The 12594-nt window shown below is 44.5% G+C and overlaps 1 protein-coding gene across 2 annotated transcripts in view; it reads right to left on the reverse strand.

Moving 5' to 3' along the window:
- Window positions 1-12594, reverse strand: part of MERTK (MER proto-oncogene, tyrosine kinase) — a 138643-nt gene that overhangs the window by 12404 nt on the left and 113645 nt on the right. For both annotated transcript variants that reach the window (XM_033175461.1, XM_033175462.1), the window contains exon 15: window positions 12240-12358. In XM_033175461.1, coding sequence (XP_033031352.1) covers window positions 12240-12358 — 119 coding nt within the window. The remainder of the gene's footprint in view (window positions 1-12239; window positions 12359-12594) is intronic.

The raw sequence follows: 12594 nt of genomic DNA on the forward strand, positions 1-12594 counted from the left end.
TTTAGGAAGGATGTCAAGACCATTGACAGTAAGGGAAAAATAGTCTTTTCAACAAATGTTCCTGAGACAAGTGAATGGCCACCTGCAAAGGAATGAAATTGAACTTCTACCTCAAACCATATACAGAAATTAACTCAAATGATCAAAAGATGAATCAAAGACCTAGATGTAAGATCACAAACTATAAAATTCTTAGGAGAAAACAGAAGGGCAAATCTTTGCGACTTTAGATTAAGGGATGGTTTCTTAGATATGACACCAAAAGCACAAGCAACCAAAGGAAAAAAAGAAAACTGGACTTCACCAAAAATAAAAATGTTTGTGCCTCAAAGAATACCACAAAGAAAGTGAACAGGAAACCCACAAAACGAAGAAAATATTTACATATCACCCATCTAATAGGAACTCGTATCTAGAATACATACAGAACTCAGGCCAGGTGTGGTGGCTCACGCCTGTAATCCCAGAACTTTGGAAGGCTGGGGCAGGTGGATCATCTGAGGTCAGGAGTTCGAGACCAGCCTGGCCAACATAGTGAAACCCCATCTCTATTAAAAATACAAAATTTGCCAGGAATGGTGGTGCATGCCTGTAATCTCAGCTATGTGGGAGGCTGAGGCAGAAGAATCACTTGAACCTGGGAAGCAGAGGTTGCTGTGAACTGAGATCATGCCAATGCACTCCAGCCTGGGCGACAGAGTGAGACTCCATCTCAAAAAAAAATAAACAAATAAATAAAAATAAATAGAATATATACAGAACTCTTATAGCCCAATAATAAAAAGACAATCACATTAAAAATGGGTAAAAGGTCAGACATTTCTTCAAAGAAGACATACAAATGGCCAATAAGCACATAAAAATATGTTCAATGTTATTAGTCATTAGAGAAATGTAAATCAAAATCATAGTGAGATACCACTTCACACTCACTGGAATGGCTAGAGTTTAAAAGTCAGATAATAAGAAGTGTTGGGGCCGGGCGCGGTGGCTCAAGCCTGTAATCCCAGCACTTTGGGAGGCCGAGACGGGCGGATCACGAGGTCAGGAGATCGAGACCCTCCTGGCTAACACGGTGAAATCCCGTCTCTACTAAAATATACAAAAAAAAAAATTAGCCGGGCGAGATGGCGGGCGCCTGTAGTCCCAGCTACTCGGGAGGCTGAGGCGAGAGAATGGCGTAAACCCGGGAGGCGGAGCTTGCAGTGAGCTGAGATCCGGCCACTGCACTTCAGCCTGGGCGACAGAGCGAGACGCCGTCTCAAAAAAAAAAAAAAAAAAAATAAGAAGTGTTGGTGAGGATATGGAGAAACTAGAACCCTCACACGTTGCTGGTAAGAACGAAAAATGATGTGGTTACGTTAGAAAACTATCTGGTAGTTTCTCAGAAAGTTAAACATTGAAGTTAACATACGACCCAGCAATTCTACAATTAGTATATACCCAAGAAAATGTAAAGCATATATCAACACAAATATTTGTACCAAATATTCATAGAGCATTACTCATAAAAGCCCCAAAGTAAATAACCCAACTGTCCATCAACAGATAAATAACCAAAACATGGTATATCTATTCGACAGACTATTATTCAGCCATAAATAAGAATAAAATACTGTCACATGCTATCACATGGAAGAACCCTGAAAACATTATGCTAAGTAGAAGAAACGAGTCATAAAAGATTACAAATGTAGATGATTCTATTAATATGAAATGTCCAAAAAAGGGAGAGAAAGAGACTGAGACAGAGAAGTTTAATGGTTCCTTAGGGATGGGAACAAGGAGGGTAAAAGGGATTAGGAGCTGACAGCTGAAGAGTATGGGGTCGGTTTTGTTTTCTTTTTTTTTTTTTTTTTTTTTTTTTGGAGACTGAGTCTTGCTCTGTCGCCCAGGCTGGAGTGCAGTGGCCGGATCTCAGCTCACTGCAAGCTCCGCCTCCCGGGTTTCCGCCATTCTCCCGCCTCAGCCTCCCGAGTAGCTGGGACTACAGGCGTCCGCCACCTCACCCGGCTAGTTTTTTTTTTGTATTTTTTAGTAGAGACGGGGTTTCACCGTGTTAGCCAGGATGGTCTCGATCTCCTGACCTTGTGATCTGCCCGTCTCGGCCTCCCAAAGTGCTGGGATTACAGGCTTGAGCCACCGCGCCCGGCCTTTTCTTTTTGTTTTTAGGTGATGAAAGTGTTCTAAAATTAATTGTGGTAATAGTTGCACAACTCTGTGACTGTACTGAAAACCACTGAATTGAATACTTTAAATGGGAGAATTGTATCTCAATAAAGCTGTCATCTTAAAAAAAAAAAGCACTGTTCCAGGAAAAGAGAGGGGAGAGAGAGAGAAAGAAGCGACAAAAGAGACAAAAGGCAGGCCTCTCTCTTTTATCTCTGGAGACGGGTGTGTGAGGACGTGATGCTGGAGAAGCTGCTATCTTGTAACCATGTGGAGCACCAGCTGCAGATGAACAGAAAAAGGTGGAACACTTTGGGGCACTTGATGATGTTGAGGACAAAATGGCCAACTCTGGAGCTGTGCTACCTCTGGGCTTTATTGCATGAGATTCTGTATCTCCGCTGAAAGTCATTTTGAGTTGGGTTTTGTATTACATGCTGGTGAAGCCATTCTACTTGTTGTAGAACCTAAACATTGACCCCAACTTCTCTTTCCTGTTTTATCACCCCTCCTCCCATCCTTCCACTGCTTTGCTGTTGCCATGTGAGACAATCTACTTTTCTCAAAACATGGGTATGTTCCCAGATCATTTGGTCTTTGCTCATTCTGATCCTGACTGTGTGCTTCTCTTAATTTTCCACTGTACTCCTCCTACAACTCTTTTGAGGAAATCCATGATGGCAGTGTGGAATTTATTTTTTATTTTTTGAGACGAAGTCTTGCTCTGTCACCCAGGCTGGAGTGGTGCAGTGACACGATCTGAGCTCACTGCAACCTCTGCCTCCTGGGTTAAAGCGATTCTCCTGCCTCAGCCTCTCAAGTAGCTGGGATTACAGGCATGCACCACCATGTCCGGCTAATTTTTATGTTTTTAGTAGAGATGGGCTTTCGCCATGTTGGTCAGGCCAGTCTCAATCTCCTTGAGAGGTGAAGCCAGCTGGACTTCCTGGGTCGAGTAGGGACTTGGAGAACTCTTCTGTCTAGCTACAGGATTGTAGACGCACCAGTCAGTGCTCCGTGTCTAGTTAAAGGATTGTAAATGCACCAATCAGCACTCTGTAAAAACGCATCAGTCAGGGCTCTGTGTCTAGCTAAAGGATTGTAAATGCACCAATCAGCACTCTGTAAAAATGCACCAATCAGCACTCTGTGTCTAGCTAGAGGATTGTAAATGCACCAGTCAGCACTCTGTAAAATGGACCAATCAGCACTCTGTAAAATGGCAGGATGTGGGCGGGGACAAATCAGGCAATAAAAGCTGGCCATCCCCAGCCAGCAGTGGCAACCTTCGTGAGTCCCCTTCCGCGCTGTAGAAGCTTTGTTCTTTCGCTCTTCACAATAAATCTTGCTGCTGCTCACTCTTTGGGTCTGTGCCACCTTTAAGAGCTGTAATGCTCACTGCGAAGGTCCGTGGCTTCATTCTTGAAGTCAGCGAGACCAAGAACCCACACGAAGGAACCAACTCCGGACACATTCTGACATCAGGTGATCCACCCACCTTTGGCGTCCTAAAGGTGGCTTAGAGGCATGAGCCACCACGCCGGGTCAGCAGTGTGGAATATTTTAAACATTTCTCCAGTCAGAACTCATTTCTTCCCTGAAACTCTAGCAGGCTGCTCACATCGCTGTGTGATGCATATGTTATTACAGACTATCTCCCTTTGTACTATCAAGCTCCATGAGACCTGGGGTCGTGTCTCATCATCTGCCTGTCTGCCCTGCACAGCTCCAGCGGTGATGTCTGCCCTGGGTAGAGTGGCACTATGGGTCCAGCACCCAAGCCCTCCTGGAGAAGCACGTTTAAATACACTGATATTGGGCCATTACAGTATCAAATACACTGATAATAGTCTTGGGCCGCTCTAGCAGGAACATAAGATATTTGTTCCAGGCAGCAAAGAAAAGATCTGAATAAAAGCTTGATTTTTCTGTTTGTCTATGCACTTTGTGTCTTCCATCTTATCTGTGGCTACTAAGTAACAAAATAGGAAACTACATTCCTTTTTATCTTTTTAATACTTGAAAGTTATTTTCCATTATTGAAAATACACTTGTATTTTTTTGCAAATGGAAACTATTCATCAGTCAGTAAAGTCTGTGTACTTGTTTCCCTTACTTGTTATTTTGTTCAAAAGGATATAAGATTACAGCAGAACTTTTGCCAGACACAGATAAGCTGATTCTAAAGTTTCAATGGAAGGGCAATGAAACAAGAATAGTTAAAACAATTCTGAAAAAGTAGAACAAAGTAGGAGGAATCACAGTGGGTGATTTTAAGATTTATAACAAAGCTTCAGTAATCAAGACAATGTGGTAGGGGCAAAGGATGGGAACACAGTCTAATGAAACAGAACACAGGACTCAGAAATGTACAACCAACTACTTTTAGACAAAGATACAAAAGCAACTCAGTGGATTAAGGACAGTCTTTTCACAAATGCTATTGGTCATCTATATGCAAAAAAAGCAAACCTTTAATAAATGGTGCTGGGAAAATTGGCTAGCCATAAGTAGAAAGCTGAAACTGGATCCTTTCCTTACCCCTTATACGAAAATTAATTCAAGATGGATTAGAGACTTAAATGTTAGACCTAATACCATAAAAACCCTAGAAGAAAATCTAGGTAGTACCATTCAGGACATAGGCATGGGCAAGGACTTCATGTCTAAAACACCAAAAGCAACGGCAGCAAAAGCAAAAATTGACACATGGGATCTAATTAAACTAAAGAGCTTTTGCACAGCTAAAGAAACTACCATCAGAGTGAACAGGCAACCTACAGAATGGGAAAAAATTTTTGCAACCTACTCATCTGACAAAGGGCTAATATCCAGAATCTACAAAGAACTCAAACAAATATACAAGAAAAAAACAAACAACCCCATCAAAAAGTGGGGAAAGGATATGAACAGACATTTCTCAAAAGAAGACATCCATACAGCCAACAGACACATGAAAAAATGCTCATCATCACTCGCCATCAGAGAAATGCAAATCAAAACCACAATGAGATACCATCTCACACCAGTTAGAATGGCAATCATTAAGAAGTCAGGAAACAACAGGTGTTGGAGAGGATGTGGAGAAATAGGAACACTTTTACACTGTTGGTGGGATTGTAAACTAGTTCAACCATTATGGAAAACAGTATGGCGATTCCTCAAGGATCTAGAACTAGATGTACCATATGACCCAGCCATCCCACTACTGGGTATATACCCAAAGGATTATAAATTACTCTACTACAAAGACACATGCACACGTATGTTTATTGCGGCACTATTCACAATAGCAAAGACTTGGAATCAACCCAAATGTCCATCTGTGACAGACTGGATTAAGAAAATGTGGCACATATACACCATGGAATACTATGCAGCCATCAAAAAGGATGAGTTTGCGTCCTTTGTAGGGACATGGATGCAGCTGGAAACCATCATTCTTAGCAAACTATCACAAGAAGAGAAAACCAAACACCGCATGTTCTCACTCATAGGTGGGAACTGAACAATGAGATCACTTGGACTCGGGAAGGGGAACATCACACACTGGGGCCTATCATGGGGAGGGGGGAGGAGGGAGGGATTGCATTGGGGAGTTATACATGATATAAACGTCATGCACATGTACCCTAGAACTTAAAGTATAATAAAAAAAAAAAAAAACAAGCATAAAATACCAAAAAAAAAAAAAAAAAAGCAAACCTTAAACTAAATCTCAAACCCTACACAAAAAATAACTCAGAATTGGTCATATACTTAAATGTAAAATGTAAAACCACACTATCTTTAGAAAAGAAATAGGAGAAAATCTTTTTACTAGAGGTTAGGCAAAGAGTTGTTAGACAAGAGAGCAAAAGCATGATTCATTAAAAAATAAAACTGATAAATTGGGCTTTATCAAAATTTTCGTTTTTTTGACTATTTTAAGAGAATGCAATGACAAGCTACAAACCTGGAAAACAAGCTCTGAAAATCACATATCCAGCAAAAGAATTGTATCTGGAATATATAAAGAACTCTCAAAATTGGACAATAAGAAAATCAACAACTCAATTAAAAAATGAACAAAATACTTGAACAGCAGACACTCATCAAAGAGGATATAAGGATGGCAAATAAGCACATGGCAAGATGCTCAACATCATTAGTCATTCAGGAAATGCAAATAAAAACCACGATGAGATATCACTCTACATCAATCAGGACAGCTATAAGCAAAAACCAGAAAAGCCACCAAAAATACCAAGTCTTAATAAGAATAAGGAGTACTGCATTTCTCACACACTGCTGGTGAGAATGTAAAATGGAAGGGCCTCTCTGGAAAACAGTTTCTTATAAGGTTAAATATGCACTTACCATATGACCCAGCAACCTACTCTTGGGCATTTACTTTAGAAAAATGAAGACTTCATTCAAAAATCTGTATGTGAATTTTACAGCAGCCTCATTCATGATTGCTAAAACCTAGAAACAACCCGTATGTCTCTAAACAGGTCAACAGATAAACTGTGGTATAAGCATACAATGGAATACTACACAGCAATAAAGAAGGAATGAACTCTTGATATACACCTCTTGGCTGGATTTCAAAGAAATAATGCTGAGTGAAGAAAGCCAGTCTCAAAAAGTTATAAACTGGCTGTGTGCAGTGGCTTACACCTGTAATCTCAGCACCCTGGGAGGCTGAGGTGGGTGGACCACTTAAGGTCAGGAGTTTGAGACCAGCCTGACCAACATGGTGAAACCCCATCTCTAGAACAAATACAAAAAAATTGGCCTGGCGCCTATAGTCCCAGATACTCAGGAGGCTAAGGCAGGAGAATCGCTTGAACCCAGGAGGTGGAGATGGCGGTGAGCTGAGATTGCGCCCTTGCACTCCAGCCTGCGTGACAGAGCAAGACTCTGTCTCAAAAAGAAAAAAAAAAAAAATGTTATACACGTATGACTCCATTTATATAACATTCTTGAATAGACAAAACTATCAGGGGAGAAAAAGGTGAGTGGTTACCATGGGTCAGTCATGGGGGTAGAAGGTGTTATACAGGTGTAGCAGGAGGGAATTTTGTTGGGTGATAGAACCCAACAAATCCTGATTAGGATTATGGGTACATTAAACTATATAAGTGTTAAAATTCCTAGACTTATATAACAAAAAGGGAAAACAGGTCAATTTTACTGTATGATAATTTAAAAGAATATAAATTGTTCCTCTATTTCTCTTCTATAAAGATTCAAGAAAGAGATCCAATATGAGGCTCACCATATTTACATAGGGATCCAAAACAAGGAGGAGAGTTAAGCTTCACAAATAAAGACAGGCAATTTCGGCCGGGCGCGGTGGCTCAAGCCTGTAATCCCAGCACTTTGGGAGGCCGAGACGGCCAGATCACGAGGTCAGGAGATCGAGACCATCCTGGCGAACATGGTGAAACCCCGTCTCTACTAAAAAATACAAAAAACTAGCCGGGCGAGGTGGCGGGCGCCTGTAGTCCCAGCTACTCGGGAGGCTGAGGCAGGAGAATGGCGTAAACCCGGGAGGCGGAGTTTGCGGTGAGCAGAGATCCGGCCACTGCAAATCCAGCCTGGGTGACAGAGCGAGACTCCATCTCAAAAAAAAAAAAAAAAAAGGCAATTTTGGGCCACCAAATAGACCTGTGTATTTTTAATCTTTTTGCTACAAAATGCACTCTTGTACAATAACGTGAAATTCCCAGACCCGCAATAAATTATTAGAAAAATTGTACAACGTACCAGCTAGACGTGGTGGCCTGTAATCCCAGCACTTTGGGAGGCCAAGATGGGTGGAGCACCTGAGATTGGGGAGTTTGAGACCAGTCTGACCAACATGGAGAAACCTGTCTCTACCAAAAATACAAAATTTGCCGGGCATGGTAGCACATGCCTATAATCCCAGCTACTCGGGAGGCTAAGGCAGGAGAATCGCTCGAACCCAGGAGGCGGAGGTTGTGGTGAGCTGAGATTGTGCCATTGCACTCCAGCCTGGGCAACAAGAGCGAAACTCCATCTCTCTCTCTCTCTCTCTCTCTCTCTCTCTCACACACACACACACAAAATTATATGACACACCATAAATTAAATGTAAGTAAAATCACCCATCAACATGAAACAAAACCCACTGAAGAATATGTGGTGCCACCACTCACAGGGATCTGTCTGGGCGCTGCCCTGCTGGGGAGGGGTGCACACAGAATGGGGCAGTCAGAAGAGCATTGAAGGCACACGGTGTGCAGCCTGGGGGCCAATCCTGCTTTCACCATGGCCCTCTGTGCCTCAGTTTCCTCAACTTAGATTCCACTAGTAACTACTTTCTAGGGTTGTTTGCCATTGGTGCATTAATACATACAAAATGCAGGCTGGCCTATGCTACATGCTTGAGAAAGGTTAGCCACTGTCATCCCAGGGGCAGGAGTGTATGTAGTGACGTGAAGGCCATGAGAAATGTAGGCATGGAGTGAACAATGGGAGGTGAATGTCTGAAATCATCAACAATTATACTAAGGTGTTGGGAATTGTGGGTAATTTTTTAATCCCTTACAGACTTCCTATAATGCAATCATCTTTCTTTTTGGGGGTAAAAGAGGAGGAAAATACTCAGCCCTGTCTATAACATTTTCCGTGTTGGACTAGGCCCCTCACCTCTTTGGAAGAGTCTCGGTGATTTTTTAACAGCTTCCTGTCTCTACCGTTAGTACTCATGCTGGTGAAGGACAACTGCATTTTCATGGAAGAGAACAGGAGTACGTGTGGGCGTGGGGCCAGGGGGGAACTGGAAAAAAGAAAGGGGGCCACTCTCCTGGTCACTTAGACTGTCCCTAGGAAGAAGAGAAAGAGTAAAAGGGGGAAAAAAAAGCAAAAGTCCCCTCCCCTCCATCACACACAGGCAGAAGATACCAAGAACGTCAGCTGGAAGTAGAACAGCAGGCTCCAGCACGTGCTGACCCTAAATTGCATCTCACATTTTTGCCTGTTTGTTTCAGCTTTCCCAAATTGTAAATAAAGGGCTGTTTCTACACATTGACCTGTCTCTTGGGATGAGGACTAGTGTTTTTCTAAGCCGACTTCCCCCAGGAAGGCCCTCAGTTGTCATTCTTGTCATCATGGCTCACTATAACTCTATCAGTTACCTGTGACCTGTGGTTATTAAGTTCATAAGTTACTGCAGGTCGGTGCACTTCAGTCTGAGGTTCTGCTTCTCTCTAGTTTCTCTGTGCTGGAAGGATTCAGGGCAGGGGTTGCTGCCCCTCTTAGGGGCACTGCTGAGGCAAGCATGCTGGCCTACCAATTCCCAACACGTCTTCTGATCCTGAGGATGGATAGACTCATGATAAAGAGAAGATGAATGGAGTGAGCAAGTTGACCCTCAGTGAACAACTAGAAAGCAACTCCATGCAGCCTCCACTGGGGAACTGAAAGGCACCCTGCATCCAGAGATGTTATCATGAACAAGCCAAAAAGAGGGGACTCCAAAAACAAGAAGCTTCTCTGACAGCACACGGGGCCCAGACATCTTTCAGAAGGAATGTGGCTTCACTGACAAGAAGATGCTCAATGTCTGGGTGTGGGGGCTGGGGGGAAAGGGAACTCACATTTCTCTGCAGCAATCCCTCCTTCTAAGCGGCAGAACCCACAGCATATTCCAATCACCATCTCTGATCTATCTGCCAACATTCTCCAGGTTACTGAAACAAAGAAGTCCTGGTCCTGCCACCATGAGGTTCTGTATCTGTGCCCGGACGCCACAGCCCCCAGTCTAGTTACCCTGCACACTTCCTGCCCCTATGCCCCCGCTGGGCTCTGCCTGGCCCACTGGGCATTTGAGCCCCTGTGCTCCTGGTGCCCACAGCTCCCTCACTGTGAATAACCAATTGTCTGTCTCCTGTTCTCCCCTCACTCACCACCAGCAGGTCAGCTCCATGGGGCAGGAACCACATCTGTCATGTTCCCTCCAGTGTTCTCAGAGCTCAGTGCCCACCTCAGAGTCAGCACTTGTTCACAGGGTGAACTAATGAACTTAATAAACCTTCGTTTTCATTTTTTTCAGATGGAGTCTCACTCTGTCACCCAGGCTGGAGTGCAGTGGCACGATCTCGGCTCACTGCAACCTCCGCCTTCCTAGTTCAAGTGATTCTCCTGCTTCAGCCTCCCAAGTAGCTGGGATTACCGGTGCCTGCCACCACACCTGGCTAATTTTTGTATTTTTTCATTAGAGATGGGGTTTCACCATGTTGGTCAGGCTGGTCTTGAACTGTCCTCAAGTGATCTGCCCACCTCGCCTCCCAACATGCTGGGATTACAGGCGTGAGCCACTGCACCTGGGCAGAACTTAATAAACCTTCTTTGGTTAAGAGTTTGTGAGTGAGTCCCAAGGCACCGCTTCACTTGGAAAAGTGACCTGGCTGACCCTAGGCCACTGTCACCCCAGGTTTGTAGATACATTGGAGTGTGCAGAACTCCACCACACCGGTGCTGCATGGGACATTTTCCCCTCTGTGTTTTGTCTGCAGAGCCAGTGGGAGTGAGTTTTCATGGTCCCTAAGAACTAATTTCCTTGCACTTTCATCCCGTGGACTCATCAGACCATCAAGTAAGAGCAGCAAGAATTCTTTCCCGCAGCCATTGCTGATGCAGTGAAGGAAGCAGTTGTTCCTAACCGCCCTACTGCACTCAGCGGTCCTGATACTGATGGCAGCTGAAGGGACAAAGGTGGGGTGTGTCTGAGAATGCCAAGATGTAGACTGGGTGGTGCGGTTCCTTCCCAGGACCTGTGGTTTCTTACGGCTGTGATTTTTTTTTTTTTTTTTTTTTTTTTGAGACGGAGTCTGGCTCTGTCGCCCAGGCTGGAGTGCGGTGGCCGGATCTCAGCTCACTGCAAGCTCCGCCTCCCAGGTTTACGCCATTCTCCTGCCTCCGCCTCCCAAGTAGCTGGGACTACAGGCACCCGCCTCGTCGCCCGGCTAGTTTTTTGTATTCTTTAGTAGAGACAGGGTTTCACCGTATTAGCCAGGATGGTCTCGATCTCCTGACCTTGTGATCCGCTCGTCTCGGCCTCCCAAAGTGCTGGGATTACAGGCTTGAGCCACCGCGCCCGGCCTACGGCTGTGATTAAGGGCAGTGATGATCTGGAGTGACTTTTGCCCTTTTGCCCAGTCAGAGAATGACTGTTGACAGAGGCCAGCCACACCCTGTTCCCACATGCGTCTCAACCAGAGCCCTGCAGGATCGCTGCCTTTTTGCAGCTGACCGAGAAGGTGCGTGCAAGGCAGGAAGGGCGTCCTGCTTAGCCAGGCCCATAGTCAGGACACACTCACACTGCCTGCTCGCAGTCCACCGTTTGTCCACAAAACGTAACAGGAGGATACTGGTTTTGTTTCAGATAAGGAGGCCTAGGAAATGAAAGACACAACGTCCCCAGTGGCTATGATTCCTTAACGCTACAACCCTCGAAGTCAATACTGAAAACTGACCCTGAAGAAAGGCGGGCGTGTCCGTGGGTCCTAAATTTCCTAGATGATCTATAACTGCCTCTACAGCTACATCCAACATTCCCAGGGCTTCACAGTACTCACGGTGGGTAAGTCAACGTAGGGAGTAAAATGTTACAAACGTTTTTCAGAACATCGGTTGTGCAGTCCTCTTGGGTCACCAACACTTCTTCAAAGGTTGAAATCCAGAATGAGCTCTATAAAATTTCTTTTAGGAGAGCCATCTTCAATGGCCTTCCCTTGGTCTGCGAGCTCTGGGGAGTATGCGGCCATGAGGGGTGTGAATCAGGAGCCTGGGCCACCCAGCTCAAGTTGGTAAAGCTTTGTCCATAAGACTGTGCACACAGCCTCTTACCCCACCATAAAGCAGGACAATAATACCTGGAGCAGGCCTGCTGTGAGGACAGACCCCACATTTCAACCCCTGGACACACAGGGAGCACTGAACAAAGATCAGTGTCCTCTCCTTCCTGTCTTCACTTTCAAGGTTAGACGATTTGGTTGTCCTGACTAAGTCACATAAACCCTGAGAAGCGTTCAAGGGTAACACAAGGAGATCATTACCTTTGGTCCTGTCTCCAATCGGGAATAAAGTAAGTAAGTATGCAGGTCCCCGTATTTCATGAAGGGTAAAATTACCATGGGCTTTGGGATGCCTTGAGAGCTCATTTCTATACATACACCTGAAATTACAAACACAGCATCAATGACAAAGAGCCCTTGTTACTGTGACCAGAAAAGCCCTGCAGGACCACTGGCCAAACTGAAGCCACGTGTTACCAAGTTAACAGTGTAAAAAACCCAAGAGCTCCTCACTCACACTCTGTTCTAGAAAATGGAACACACACAGGGTCCACTACATTTTTTCCCCCCCTTTCAGATTAATGAGGGCATGAGGGCGCTCACAAATCAAACGGTA

Source organism: Trachypithecus francoisi, unplaced genomic scaffold (assembly GCF_009764315.1).
Source record: "Trachypithecus francoisi isolate TF-2019V2 unplaced genomic scaffold, Tfra_2.0 Lachesis_group17, whole genome shotgun sequence".
NCBI classification, from domain to species: Eukaryota; Metazoa; Chordata; class Mammalia; order Primates; family Cercopithecidae; genus Trachypithecus; species Trachypithecus francoisi.